Source organism: Ruditapes philippinarum, unplaced genomic scaffold (genome assembly GCF_026571515.1).
Source record: "Ruditapes philippinarum isolate M1 unplaced genomic scaffold, ASM2657151v2 ctg852_1_1_1_1, whole genome shotgun sequence".
Lineage (NCBI taxonomy): Eukaryota > Metazoa > Mollusca > Bivalvia > Venerida > Veneridae > Ruditapes > Ruditapes philippinarum.
Window position 1 is genome coordinate 74,245 of NW_026852510.1, and position 15,504 is coordinate 89,748.

The window sequence follows — 15,504 nt, forward strand, 5'->3', positions numbered from 1 at the left end:
TTCCTTTGAACACAAAATTAAACAACTCACCTTCCATGTTACTCCACTTGAATCGTCTAACCCTGCCACCACCCTCAGAATACAAATCTCCGTCTGGGAGATACATTTCTTGATACCTCAATAACTCCCTCTTATCTTCATCTATCAGTTGTTTCCTATAGAAAACAAGACACTTATCATTACAATAACATCCAAGGTAAATAACTTTCAAGATTATCAATAACCACAATTGAAAACTTTTGAAGAAAGTAAAACAAAGGGATGGGCAAACTGAACATCAGGGTGGTTTATAATCTATTTCTTGAAGAATTGATTCCAGGTATTGGAATACTAGAATCTTCATTTTGGTTTATTTAATTTTACTAAAACCTTAAACAATACAATTTTATGAAAGAATCTATACTAACAAGTAAGGATCAAAATTACAATAATACAGTTAACTCCATCCACTCCTGCCCCCTATTATTCTTTATTACAGTAAGTGCTATGATTATTTCATTTTAATGTTTTCTTTATGAGGTCAGTATATAGCATTTTTGTACTTACAAATGGATTCGTCCCACTTCATCCCTCAGTTCATTTTGATCAATTTTAGCTGCATCTTTATCACCCTCTTCCATCTCCATTATATCATCTTCCTCTGCCAGGTCCAGATTCTCATCACTATCATATTCACTACCTGTAATAATATAGTCATATGATAATTACTACCTGTTATATATAGTATTATAGTTATTTCTGTCATATATATTCATATAAAATTCACTACCTCTAATATATATTCATATTCTATAGTATTCAAATTTTGCTCCATCCAATTAGTCAATGGACTTGTCTTAACTGAAAATTTGTGAGTTCAAGAGATTTTGATCGATTGAACAGCCAAAGAGTATACAGTCTGGGCAGATTTCAAAGATGTATAGGTTGGCATGACTTTATACTAGTTGTATAGTTAAGTCATTTTTATATTGCTTCTATCACTCAAGTTAAAATTTCTATTGAATCATTAAATCTCAGTACTGCTTAAAAAATATCCCTTTGCCTTGGCAATTTCAGGAAGTAATTTCATTGATAACTATTCTATGTTCTCACCAACAACACAGAAATGATCAACAAATTTTACCTGATAATTCTGCTTCCTCATCAACAAACTCTTGTCGTATTTTTCTGAAAATATTCAGCAATATCATTTATTATGCTATTTATGTAAACAACGTATAAAATTATCAAATGTTTTCATTTTACCCCAAACAACCACCATTTGTTCCATCTTTTTCTTCCACTTTTCATTCTTTTATTTTTTTTGGGTGACTGCCAAGTCACAAAGCCCGGATAATGTAGAATTTTCTATGTTCAAAAAGGGCCATAATTCTGTAAAATGTTTAGAGTTATGGGATATGGACAGTGACCAATTACACTCTCAAATAAGTGTATGAAGTATTAACTCATTCCCTACAGTAGTCTTGGAGATTCCAACAATAACATAACCAAAGTGCCGAAGACAATGCCTGGTTCAGTACAATAGCTCTCCCTATTCTTAGAATAGTTGAACTAAAACCACTAATTTCCTTTATCAGTTGAAAATATCAAAACAGCACATTAGTAACTGATTTAAACATTCTATATCCTTGGAAATATCAATAAATTTATTTCCAATATCCAAAATTAACAGGAAACCTACCCATGTTTATTTTTGACAGTAAACCCAGTAAATTTTGTTGGTTTCTCCGCTTCTTCTTCCTCACTGTCTAAATGATCAGTATCACCTTCTTCTTCATTATCTTCACCTTCAATATCACTTCCTTCATCCTTTAAAACAGTACATAGTTTTATAATTTTCTTTCATTCATTTCAATATCCATTTTGATAGCTGTGCTTATGAGCTATAAAATAATATACATGTATTTTCAAATTAAAAGATAACGAAAGGCTCAAAAATCTCTTGTATTTGTTTTTCGACTAATGTAATGTTACAAGGGCATAAAAACTGAAAGATTTACATCTTGTATTATAAACCAAGATAACCTAGACAAAACATTTTAAATATTACATTACATTCTCAGTATATAAAAATCTTTCACAAAATTATATAGAACAGTCACTTTTATAAAGCATTACTAATAACAAAAGTGAAGGAAAGTAACAATGAGCACCCTGTAAATTATCTTGGTAATATATTCACTAGCTCAAATGTTCCGTTATTCCTACCTTATCAAATTGTTTATCCTCATTATCGGAGAATGCTGTTATAGAATCATCATCACTTTCTACATCAGATGCTGGTCTCTTTGTGCCCTTCTTACCAGACTGTGTACCTGACCTACATATCACAAAAAATATATGATGTAAACTATGCTATGTTTGATTTTATCTGAAATGTCATACTTGTGTCAAATGTGCATGTACAAAACTGCAAGTCCATCACTGTTTAGTGTCTCAATATATTGAGTAAAAGCACAAACCTGACAGCATCACAGCAAATGCCTATATTATGATCAGGTCACCAATAAAAATATCAATATTTCGTATTTGGAGTGTTTAACTGTGTTAGAAAGTCTGACAAAACTTGCTTTGGGATTGGCAATCCTAATTGTGTATGCAGTGACTTCACCTCATATAACAGAGGCCTATAAAATGCCTCTTCCACGTTGAAATTTTCCTTAAAATCATGTAATTTCTTCCAAAAACCTGAACTTACACCAGCTTTTTACTTCCCAAATTAGCAATTTATCAATAATTTTTCGCAAAATGAAGAGGCTATGACCTCTTCCAAATTAAGTGAGAATAATCCTCTGATATGGCTAAAAATTACAAACTTACATGTTATAGTAAGAAAACATTGGTTTATATTTTATGAAAACAACATATTATACACTAATGAACAATTTTGGTTAAAAAAAACCCAAAAAACCTCTGTGGTCTACTTATATATATTATTATGACAGATTTAGCATTGCGTATGATACATACTTATCTGCAAAGACACCAGAACAGAGTCCCATAAGTTCCTCCATATTTCCTTGAGTATTTGACACTGAATTGTCATCAAAGAGACTTTTTCTTGATGTCTTATCATCTCCTCCCTTTTGACTGTCTGTAAAAACAAGTGATTAACATATGTTAATTTGTAATTCTAACTTATTAATTATAAATTATTCAGATTTAGTCATTACTCAGTTTGACGACCCCCCACCAGTGTGAATAACAATAGCTGCTAATCAGAGATCATACTTGAATATTCCAAGATGCGTTACAGCAAAATAGAGTAAAGCAAGGTTTAACAGTTATATCCCTGTAATTCCAGAGCTATTTTTACTTGTACAGCAGGGACTGTCCAAAAGCTGCTTTCGCTCAACAAAATCCTTTAAAATGATAAAGCTGTAAACCCCTGTAATTCCATTTAAAGGATATATTCTCAAAATAAAGCGTAGAGAATCTTACCTTTTTCCTGAAAAAAAAGGAGCCCTATATTCTTAGAAAAATCATGCTAATAATTTTGATATACATAAGTATGTTGTTGCAATATCAGAAGATTCTTTTTATTTGAAAAACAGAATGCTGAATAAATGAATTACCCATAAATCTGCCAGAACACAGCCCTAGTAATTCACTCATGTCATTTTGTGAAGCTGGAATGTCATCTGATTCAAGGTCTGTAATCATCTTCTTCTTCCCTGTTGACTTGGTTTTGATGTACCTGTTTTATTTATATATATTATATATGATTCTAATCAGTTATGCAGCTTTCACACATGATTGAAAACATATTGCCTCTTGGCACACATTTTCCAATTTTGGTTATAAAAGTATTAAGTTGGTATATTATTTTTTGTGAAATACTGGATATTACAGTTGCAGAGAAATTATTTCCAACACTAATGTGAATGTCAAGACAATTGCTCCACTTTTTTATCTCTCTAAAAGTTAGCATAATTTTTTTTTGACTAACCATGGACGTAGAGTCTGTCATTTGTCTTTTGTTTTTTTTTGCATTATAAACTGGGATGTTTTTATTTAACATAGAACTTTAGTTCTACTTTTTGAAAAAATAACAGGCTTAAGCATAAGTAACTTTTTTTTTTTTGAAATTCAGTGCTCAATAAAACAATATTTTAGATAAAAATATTAAACCTACGTACCCAATCTGGCATAGGTTGCAGAAGCAAAAAAATAAAGATTTTTATGTGACCTAACTAACAACAACCTTGAATTTCAAATCCTAACAAACAACCTCTACTCACCATTTCAGTGAAAACCTGTCCACTAAACTCTAATGTTCTTAAAACTGTTTGCATTTACTATCTAAATTCAATCTCTTATTATTTTTTACTTATAACTTACCCATCTGCATCTAACATGTTCGACTGTGAATCCTCTAGCATAAAGCTGAAGTCTTGCGACTTTCGCTTTGGTTTGTCTCTCTGTGTTATCTCTGGTAGTAAGGAGTTATACAGGTCCTGTGAGTCTTCTATTGGCATAGTTAATGTTGATGTCTTTGTCTGCCCGCTCTAAAATTAAAATTTCAGTATAATTTTTTTTGTGTTAATAATTTATTAGCGTTCAAAGTTTTCATTTTTATTTAAGACAAAAGATGTGCCAACGAAAACAACCGATATGACAAGGGTCAAAGGGGATATTTTAAATCTACAGGCTGAAAAATCAACTGATTTTAACAGCATTTTAACTGATGATAAGGATCACCAATCTGTTAGTTATGAAAACCTGTAGTGTGTATCCCCTTTCTGAGATGGACTCATTCCAAACTGTAGATGCTTTTTTCTAGCCATTATTGTGTCCAATACCATTTACTTACATTTTCATAAGAAGTATCAAACATTTTTTATACTGGCCACATTTGAGTTAGTGATGGAAGGGGTTTGTCTTAAAGAAAATTTTCTATATATGTACATAATGTATGTCTTATTCATTGTGATCAAGATTTTTTTTGTTTTGTTTTTTTTTTTACATACAATTCTACAGCTTTATATTTTATAAAAGTATGAAAGTAGTATCGTAATTATCATTAGTTAATAACAAGAACTTACTAACAATATCACATAGAAATGCTTTATATTGATCTTGCAGGTCTAGAGTCCTTTGTAACAACATTACTGACTTTAACAATGTGATAAAGCTGTTTCTAATATGTTGACACACAAAATATGACAGAAACTTACTGGGAACTGTGTATCACTAATACTATTTCCTCTACTTTTACGACCAAATAGACTAAAAGGCTTCTCCAAAACATCTGGTTCTTCTGGCTCTGAAATACAAATATAACGTAATAAACAAGAGCTATCACACAAGAGCTAGCTTGACTGTCTTTCATGCTTACTACACAGAATTTGTAAATTTATTAATAAATTAAATCAGTAAATATTTAGTTATTGGTCTTTGTTCATGGTTTTAGCCAGTAAAACACTATTATGACCTCAGACTAAACATGGGTTAAGTCAACAAATGTGGATATAGAAATCAAATGGAGGATAAAAACACCTAAAAACTGGATATGCTATCACTCCAATTGAGTGACGTTTAATTTTAAAGTCTAACATGCTGACAAACTGTGTGTGCCAATAAAATTTCTGCAAATCAATTGGTCCAACTATCAATAATGTGCTCATTTTTAGTCTGATATGATAAGATATATATTCTACCTTTAAAATCTGCTGGTTTCTCTTTAGGTTCTTCATCTCCAGACTTACTTTTATCCTCGTTGTCATCTTCATCACCTTCTAAAATAAATAGTTGTGATAAACATGTCATATACTCTCAAGGAAGAAACTGACTCTGAAATAGGGAGTTTTTTTTTTATACAGGACTGCTGTAAAACTACACAATGTATTTTCCTAGACCCTTACAGTCCTTGTTCAATTTATTTCAAGTATTTGCTATTTTCTTTACAAATGTTTGTTTGGTTGGGTTTATGTTGCACCAACACAGTATAGGTCAAATGGTGACTTTCCAGCTTTACTGGTAGAGATAGACCTCATTGGCCCCTCTGTACTTTATTTTAGGCATGAACGGGCACCTGGGTAGAACCACCTATGTTCAGTAAGCTAGCTTTCTTACATGTGGAATGCTTGCATGGCACAAACCAACAGCGGTGACAGGCAAGTGGTTTGAAGTAAACCACCTTAACCACTCAGCTAGGACTCCCCTTATTTACAAATATACTTCAAACCTAAGACACATCAAAACCGGTTTACTCTGCCAAAAATAATTCCATAGTGATAAACACATATACATAACTTATACTGAATGTATGAACAGCTGAGATCAACATACCAGATTGTTCATCGTCGGTCACATCTAGTTTCAGACTATACTCCTCCTCTTCTTCGAACTCGTCAGCAACATCTCCCTCTTCTTCATCATCATCCTCACCATCCTCATCAGCTTCATCATCAGCAAATGGATTCTTCTGTAAATACAAGAAATAATTTTCGTCAATTAATTTTCGTCAATTAACTTAGATGACAACAGAGCTCCAGATAATTTTTTTGGCCAAGGGGTTTTTACCTCTCAAAATTTAGAATGAGGGGTAAAATGTAAAATCTGAAAAACTTAAGGGGTAAAATCTGTCAAAAAAGCATTTTGCATTTTTTATTAATGAATTAAACTTATTGTTTTTTTGTTTGTTTATTTTCTTTTTTTAGAAAAACCTTTAAAAATAAAATACTGATTCAATGTGAAGCAATACAAAACGTGCCCTGTAAAGTCAGACTTCCAGAGTATACTGGAACTCAAGTTTAGGATACACAGCAAAATTATCAGGGCTTCCATTTTCAAAATTTGGAAGTCAAAGACTTCAAAATCTCTGATATTGGAAGTCACATTATATTGGTAAAGAAGGAAAAGTATTAGATTTTCGGAAGTCACATGCCAAAATGAAGGAGTAAATGACTCCCAAACTTCCACTAGTGGAAGCCCTGAAATTAATATATTTTCTAGGAGTCAATATTTTTCTTTCTTTATTTCTGTTGGCATGTAGCTTATCATGTGCTCCAGTTTGAACAATTATAGTTGAAATTAGAATTAAAGAAAAATAAACAAGATTTTTTATCTTTCCTTAAAAAAAGTATTGGTCTGAGAGAAAATTGTCCGTAACTGTAGACTGGGTACGAAAATATTGAGTACAAAACTGCAGGTGAAAAACATGTTATTTTGTTCCAACAACAAAAGTGAAAGAAATTAAAATATATTTTTGTTTATATTGTCAATAGATGCCTAAACAAACTTAATACTATGTTAACTCCTACGATGATTATCTGGCAAAAATCTATATCAATAATTTCACAGGTTGATCTACGGGAGTTACCTCCCTTCTGTACTTCCTGCTACTTTCGTTTTTAACATGCGTTGTTGACAACAGAACTTTTAGTTTTCAATGCAATAAAATGGAAATATATTGTATTTTTATGCTCAAAACATCCTCTATCTGAATATCAAATGTTTACACTTCTATTCTTTTACGCTTAAATTTTGACATACAAGCGTATTTTCATTTTGTTGTGCGTAACTTTGACGCACGAATTTTGAAAGTGATGCGTATTTTGGATTTTCTATGCGTATTTTACGCTTAAACGCACGCTATCTGGAGCTCTGTGACAAGCAAATAAAAGTAACTGCCATAAAACAGGACAGGAATGGCTATAGAAATGACATTTATAAGATAAAGTTAACATCAATACCCTATTCAATATAAATATCCTATGACTTCTTGTGGTTGCTGTCACATCATATAAACATTTTAACAGCTTTTATCATCAAGAAAGTATAAATTTCTCTTTCAGCATGCACTTGTATATTATTCTTTGTTGGGTTTAAATCATATGGTGACTTTCCAGCTTTACTGGTGGAAGAAGTCCTCAGGTGCCCTTTTTGCATTATTTCAGGCATGAGCTGGCACCCCAAGTAGAACCACAAATGTCCCGTAAGCTAGTGCAATAGCTTCCTCACATGAAGTATTGTAATTAAAATTTATCTACATGACCGCCTGGCACATAATTTCAAAATTTTGAGTACCACAAACATGCTAAAATACCTCATTTTAGTTATTTTCCTGTAAAATACTAGAAAAAGACTGGATAAGACACATAATATGCACATGATATTGCATTTCAGGCACTTGAAACTTGAAACTTTTTATTTAATTAAACGCCTGTTTCTATTTAACAATATTCAACGGCGTTGTACAGTACATATAATATAATAAGAATCAACATCAAATGAAATAAAAGCTTTAACATACAATTCCAATTAACATATTTTTAAAAAAAATGTAGAGACCTTAAAATGATAAAACTGATACAAATAGATTAAAAAGAATAAAACATTCATTTACATTGCACATTCATCACACTGTCATCATCAGTTATACGTTACTCATGTTTATCTCATTTCAGATTTTAAAATAGTGATTCAAACTTTCTGAAAAAATGTGTTTTAAGATTTCTCTTAAATACATCAATATTTTTAGATTGTTTCAACTCTAATGGCAGCGGATTCCACAATTTTGGACCAATAGTTCCGAAACTTCTGTCACTAAATGTTTTTCTTTTATTGAATGGAATAACGTAGCAGTTCTCAGAGGTTTTAGCTGAACGTAGTCGGGTATTTGGCACTTGTTTGGTTAGGAGTTCAGAAAGGTATTTTGGAGCATGACCGATTGAACAATTGTATACAAAAGTCAGAATTTTATATTCGATTCTAGATTTGATGGGCAGCCAGTGAAGGTCGAACAATGCTTGCCTTGAACTGTCAAATTTCTTTCGTTGCAGAACTAACTTAGCGCACATGTTTAGAATATGTTGCATTTTTTTCAATTCAAAATCGGATACACCATAAAGAATGACATTGCAATAATCCAAGTGTGACATTACGAGTGCTATTACTAGTATTTCAGCTGCTTCTTTGGTGAGGTATTTTCGGATACGTTTTATTCTAAGATAGTTTAACATTGCAGTACGGCACTTTCGTTTGACATGTTCCTTGAAATTTAGTGTTTGGTCTAGAAATGCGCCTAAATATCTAATGGACTCTTCGGAGTTGATCTTATCTCCGTTTATACAAATGGATTTTAGGTGACACTTTTCGAGTTGTTGAGAACTTCCAAATGTTATGAATTCTGTTTTCGATGAGTTCATCTTGAGTTTATTAGCGTTCATCCAGTTGTTGATATCAATCGCACCATTTTCTAATTCAGCGATTGCAGAAATTTCACTATTTTCTTCAGTCGGTTTAAAACGTTTGGTTGCAGTATGGTCATCAGCGAATCCATACACCGATAATCCAGATGGAATCACGTCAAACAAGGTTCCCGCATACGTTAGGTAGAGCCAAGGCCCTAAACAACTACCCTGGGGGACACTGCACTCTAGTTGCCGTGGAGCTGAGACCGCCGAGTTGACACACACGCGACAGCCCCTTGGACGAAGGTATGAATCAAGCCAGCTGAGCACTGAACCGCTCACGCCGTACTGCTTCTGTAGCACGTCGACGAGTATATCATGATCCACAGTGTCGAACGCGGCACTGAGATCAATCGCGATTAGCGCTGTAACTTCTTGTTTTTCCATGGCTGCCAACAGATCATTAACTAAACGCAGTAGCGCAGATTCACAGGAGTGGTATTTTCTGTAGGCGGATTGGTTTGTAGGTAGTAAGTCATACTGATCAGCATGTTTATTTAGTATTTTCAGAGCTGCTTTTTCAATCAGTTTTGATAAAAACGATAGATTACTAACAGGTCTATAATTTGAGAATACAAGTTCAAGTCCAATTTTCTTCAAAAGTGGTCTCACGATAGCCTCTTTCCATTTATTTGGAAATATTCCTTGCTGTAGTGATAAGTTTACCAGTTTTGTTATAATTGGGAGTAGTTCTCCAAGGAATAGTTTTAATATTGCTGTCGGTAATATGTCCAATTCACAAGATTTTGTCTGTAGTTCATTTATCAGCTCTTTAACATTATCATTTGAAAATTCATCAAAGGTAAGAAGAGATGGAACGTTTCTAGTATTTGGCTCGAATTTATCAAATGGTTTCAGGTCATCACGTATTTTCTCTATTTTATTCATGAAAAATGAGGCAAAGTGTTCGGAGAGCTCACTATCACTGTACCCAGGTGGCATTGGGTTTTCTGATTTAGTTCCTGTTAACTCAGACACTAACTGGTACAGCTTCTTAGAATCACCCTTTGTATTAGTTACTTTTTCACTTATTACTTTTGTTTTCTCTTTTTCGAGTTCATCATTGTACTGGTTCCGAGACTTTTTGAATAATTCATATTGTTGTGGTTGACGATATTTTCTCCATATTTTTTCAGCTTTCCGAGTCGATGTTTTAAGGGTGAGAATTTCGGGAGTGAACCATGGTTTAGGAGCTCTAATTACTTTTGTTATCTCTTTTTCAGGTGCATGAGTGTCCAGAACGTTCTTTATTTTATTTTCAAACTCATTCACGTATAGATTAATATCACTCTGATCTATTGTAATTTCACTGAACTCTTTTCTAACAGATGACTCGTCCATGTCTTTAAAGTTTCTAAATTTGACTGACTTACTGATTATGTTTTCTTTTTGAACATTTGTAACACATTTTATTGCTCGATGATCAGACACATAATCACCAGGTTCACATGCCACAATTTCAACCCCATTGACTGCTTCCGTAATAACAACGTCAAGAGTATTGCCAAAAACTTGTGTGCCAAAGTTAACATGCTGCACCAAACCCATAGCGAATAATGAGTCTTTAAATTCTGATATCACGCCATTTTCTTCATTCAGATGTAAGTTAAAGTCACCCAGTATTAGAAGATTGGAATATTGAGGCATAATCCCTTCCATGAATTGGAAAAAGTCAGAAATAAATTGTGAATTTGTTGACATGGATGGTGGTCTATAAATGCCAATTACATGCATTGTAATGTTTTTGAATACCAGTTGCCAAATACAAAATTCGAAACAATTTGTCACTCCAGATTTCAATTTCCTCATATTCACAACGGTGCGACAGGTCAAAGCAATCCCACCGCCGATTCGGTTCTTTCGATTGGCTACACTAATTTTATAACCGTTTTGATTAAGGTCACTAGTTTCATATTCAGGCACACCATATATAATATAAATAATTTACAAACCTCTTTTTCTTTCTCTTCTATTAGTTCTTCATCATCCCCAAACTGTTCCTCAAAGTCATCCTCATCTTCAACATCAGTGTCAGAATGTTCCGACATTTCTGCCTCTTCTTCGGCATCATAACCTCCCTCCTCGTTGTCAAGATCGTACACCTCCTGACGTTTCTGCCTCGCTATCTCTCGCCTAGCTTTCATCTTCTCCTTCAACTGTTCCTTTAAAGCTACCAGTTTGGCACCTAAAATCAGATCCATTAAATGTATCAATTTTACAAATAGATTCAGTGATCAAGTTTTTTCTCTCTCAAAAATTACGATTTTTTTTTTCATTTTTCATTGGCACCAACTCAAGTGGAATGATACCTTTCTAGCTTAACTGGTGGATGAATAACCCAACAGCTCTTTACTCATGACACTGTATTTCAGGTTCCAGAAGAGATGTAAATACAACCAATGACTTTCCATAAGATATATTGACAACATCATTTTTAAACAGAAACAAAAAGGTTGAAATCACATTAGAGATGAGGAAAATGGGCTATAATTTACCTATAAAATATTTTAATATTCTGCTCTGGCACTAATATGTTTCTTATGTACTTTGCCAAAGAAAAATAATGCCCTTAATCCACCAGTAATGCTGTGGCCTAGTGGTAAAGGTGCCAGTCTCTTTGGGAACTTTAACAATGAGGACAATTTAGTCATAAAAATCGTTTTTTACATAAATTACTAAATATATATATATCAACTGTGCATACCTGGAGCTTCATATTTCATCAATGGATTGGCTTCCTCATCTTCACCATGGTATGTAAATGTATTAAACTTGAGTTCTTCTTTGTCAATACCAACAACATCCTTAGAGATTATGCTGAAACATATGATCATATATACAGCTAGACTCTACAGTCTTAGCAAAGAAAATAGTTTTAACAAAGTTTTAACATTTATTTCAGTATCACTTCTTTTCCAAGCACAATAAATATGTTTAAAATAATTTCATGACTTTTTTCTTTTCTTTTTGTTTTAGTTACACCAACAACTTTAAAGCTTATATGACGGCTTTTTAAAATCTGGCAGTTTTACTAACAATAGGATTTTCTCTGCCTTTTTCAAAAAAATAAGTATTATTCCTCCCAAAATTTAAGGGAAGGGCCCATTTCCCTTACTGTGAAAGTAAACCCAGACTTACCTAATATCAGTGTCCTTATGATGCTTCTTTTCAGTTTTTACTGAATGTTTTGTTAATCTATCCATCAATTTTTGTACCCCAGGGTGTTTAGGTGCCTCCTCACCTTCTTCCAATGTTATAAATGTTTCATCGTTACCACTCAGGCATGGTCTAACATTGTCTAGATCTATTCCAGCCAGAGCAGCTATTTTGTTCTTCTTTTTCTTAGCACTGCTTCTCGGACTAGACTTCTTATTATCCTTATGACTAGGTGTAAGAACTTCACTAGATTTTGCTGCTTCAATAGGTCTTCCGTTAGGGTCAATGTTTTCTTTATTGTCATCTAACTTGAACAAATCGCTTCCGCGTGATTCAGTACACTCATTATCAACTGCCTGAATTTTCCCTGAGTTTTCACAATCATTTTTCTCCCAATCAAACAACAAATCATCTGGAGTATCATTATTTAACACACTAGCAACACTTTCAGAAGGAACACTATCTTTATCAATATCTTTAGAACACGTTGCCTGAGAATTGTCTTGAACGCATTCTGGGTTTGTTTGAACACATTCTGGTTTTGTTTGAACACTACTTTCAGCTTCTGTATTACTACTATCAACTTTCACAGTTTCCACCAAGAGTTCATATCCTTGCTCAGAATCTTCATTGATATTGTCTGGAATACTTACGGTTGAATTACAAGGAACACTTGTGGTAGCAGTATTAGATCTATTAGATTCTTTATCACTTTTTACTGTAGTATCACAAATATCAGGTAACTCATCTTCATCGTCAACGTCCATCTCATCAACCTCTGCTACAATGACACTACTCTGATTGCTGTTTTCATTACCAGCATTGTCAAGTTTAATTTCACCTAGAGGCATTCCAACCCCTGATTTATTTCTCATTCGCTCATCTATTCTGTCTTTAAGTTTTTTGTCTTCTTCCTCATCTGGATTCCAATCTTCATCAGAATCACTGTATTTGTCGAGCTCTTCCTGAGTTTTAGATTTAGTCTGAATTCTTACATTCTGTAATATATCTTGCATCAAATTGGCTTTCCTACAAAATGAAAAATTGAAACTTTACAACAAATTACCTTAAAACGGCAAAATTGAATTTCTATGTTTTTTTTGAACAACACTTTTACAAATGTAAGGGCTGTTATATTTGTCTATTCTTTTATTGCCTTAAAATTTACATCAATACTATAAAGGTCAATGGTAACATTCCAGATGCTCCTATGTGCATCATTCAGACAAGAGCATGCACACAAGTAGAACTACAAATCGTCTGTAAGATAGTGGTGTGCCTTCCTAGCATAAGAAAAAATCACAGTCCCTGAGAGATTAGAACCAATGCATTTTTGTCTCTAGCTTTGTAAAGGCCAGTAGCATTTATATGAAATTTTTATGCATACAAAAGTGCAACTTCTCTACTATTATACTTCTAATGCACTGATGACAGTCAAAGTCAAAAGTTAACATTTTTTTTTTGCACAAAATATTTTAATAAATCCATAAAATAACAATTTTATAAATATTTTTTTACTTAGTACTGACTAATTATAAATCAAATATGCATGCATGGGTAGGGTAAAGATTAACGTGACCTTTGTATGGTTTTAAATGAACATAACTTACGTAGTATCCCTGAATCCTTTAAGAACTTTGTACTCATGTTGTTTCCTGTTGGCTCTAGCCAAGAAATCATTGAGTGACTTTGGTGCTGGCTGATGATATGGTAGATTAACTCTTGCCTCTAGAAAAGGTTAAATAAAGTAATGATATATAAAATGTTTCAAGTAGCATAATTAAGTACATTAATCTTTATTGGGATAATCAAGTGAAATATTACTAAAATGTTCAACACTTTAATGCTATATATTATTAACAAACCTCTAACAATTCTCTGAGATTCACTATGTATTGATTGTAACTCATCTCTCTTTGTCTTCTTCTTTGGCTTTTTTCCTGCTCCCTTAAAAATAGAACAACAAAATTTCAAAAATCTTTATATGAAAGTCCTTATATCGAAGTTATTATGTTTCTTTCGGAGACGTAAAACCTATCTGACCAAACAAAATAAAAACTTAATCTAAATCAAGATCTGCATGGTTTTAAATATGCAGGAAAATAAAGCGTAAGATAACTCTGCTTTCTCGGGATATAGAAAATGCACAATGCCAACGTTCTTTTTTTATTCCATTAGCGTACTTTATCTGACCAACAAGAATTTAGGTTTTTGTTTGGTAATAAATTTTTTTTGGTAGGTGTGATTTTTGTGGGTATGGAACAGGAGAGCAAACAAGTAATATTTCATTTTAGGCCTAAAATACGAGTACTGCCCAGTATTTTGTGATAAATATCAATTTAAATAATTTTAGCAGTTCCTCGAAATTAAAAAAAATTCTGATTGCTTTTGCCATCCATAAATATAAATATAGTTTTCCTAAAAGTTTTACTTGTTACAGAAATTAGACCCTGACCACTAAAATATTGATCATACATGCCTTTTTCAGTTTCGCCAGTAGTTTAGGGTCAATCGATGATTCATCAAATCCCTCGTCACCATTTTCATGATCTGATTTCTCCACCTCTGACCCCGATGACCTACAACCTATTGAAAACATACAAACAATTCAAAATCTAATATATCTGCAATTTTGTTGTGGAATTTCAGTTTATTATGAACCTTCTGTTTGTTTTATGTCAAAAACCTACCATTTTACCACTGGTATATACATAATGAAACAGGTATGTGTAAGAACAGGCAAAACAGATGCTCCAGAACACGGAAAATATGTATTTTTCCCTATCTAATCCTGTAGTACAAACTTATATCGTCACTACTTAGATAATAAGAGTAACTCATTGATCACTATTCTTATGAGCACTGTGAAGCTTTGAGATTAGACCAGAAAAAAATCCTCAAATTTCTGGAGTTGCAGATAACATCTATTATGAATTTTTATCGTCATAGTATATTTTTAAGCATTATGTTTTTAAAGATACATTGAAGGCACATTTGCAATTTAGGAACAAATTCATTAATGATAAATTTAAAAGAAAATGACTTAAAAAAATTGACCATCTTACCCACTTTTAACCATTAGCCTCCTGGAGGAGACTGTATCAACTGATGCAACCAGTTTATACCACTATCAGCTGACACTCATGGTTTG

The 15,504-nt window shown here is 32.9% G+C and overlaps 1 protein-coding gene across 2 annotated transcripts in view; it reads right to left on the reverse strand.

Moving 5' to 3' along the window:
* The window catches only part of LOC132715284 (claspin-like), a 35,669-nt gene that overhangs the window by 10,473 nt on the left and 9,692 nt on the right, over positions 1-15,504 (reverse strand). The window contains exons 9-25 of one of the 2 annotated variants that reach the window (XM_060698277.1): positions 14,833-14,939; positions 14,219-14,300; positions 13,964-14,081; positions 12,336-13,382; positions 11,902-12,014; positions 11,150-11,382; positions 6,292-6,427; positions 5,661-5,735; positions 5,178-5,266; positions 4,342-4,508; positions 3,576-3,697; positions 2,971-3,094; positions 2,209-2,320; positions 1,682-1,809; positions 1,124-1,167; positions 547-679; positions 31-155 (exon numbers count right to left, since the gene is read on the reverse strand). In XM_060698277.1, coding sequence (XP_060554260.1) covers positions 31-155; positions 547-679; positions 1,124-1,167; positions 1,682-1,809; positions 2,209-2,320; positions 2,971-3,094; positions 3,576-3,697; positions 4,342-4,508; positions 5,178-5,266; positions 5,661-5,735; positions 6,292-6,427; positions 11,150-11,382; positions 11,902-12,014; positions 12,336-13,382; positions 13,964-14,081; positions 14,219-14,300; positions 14,833-14,939 — 2,955 coding nt within the window. Of the gene's footprint in view, positions 1-30; positions 156-546; positions 680-1,123; positions 1,168-1,681; positions 1,810-2,208; positions 2,321-2,970; positions 3,095-3,575; positions 3,698-4,341; positions 4,509-5,177; positions 5,267-5,660; positions 5,739-6,291; positions 6,428-11,149; positions 11,383-11,901; positions 12,015-12,335; positions 13,383-13,963; positions 14,082-14,218; positions 14,301-14,832; positions 14,940-15,504 lie in introns of both variants that reach the window. The other variant, XM_060698283.1, reaches the window with a different exon arrangement.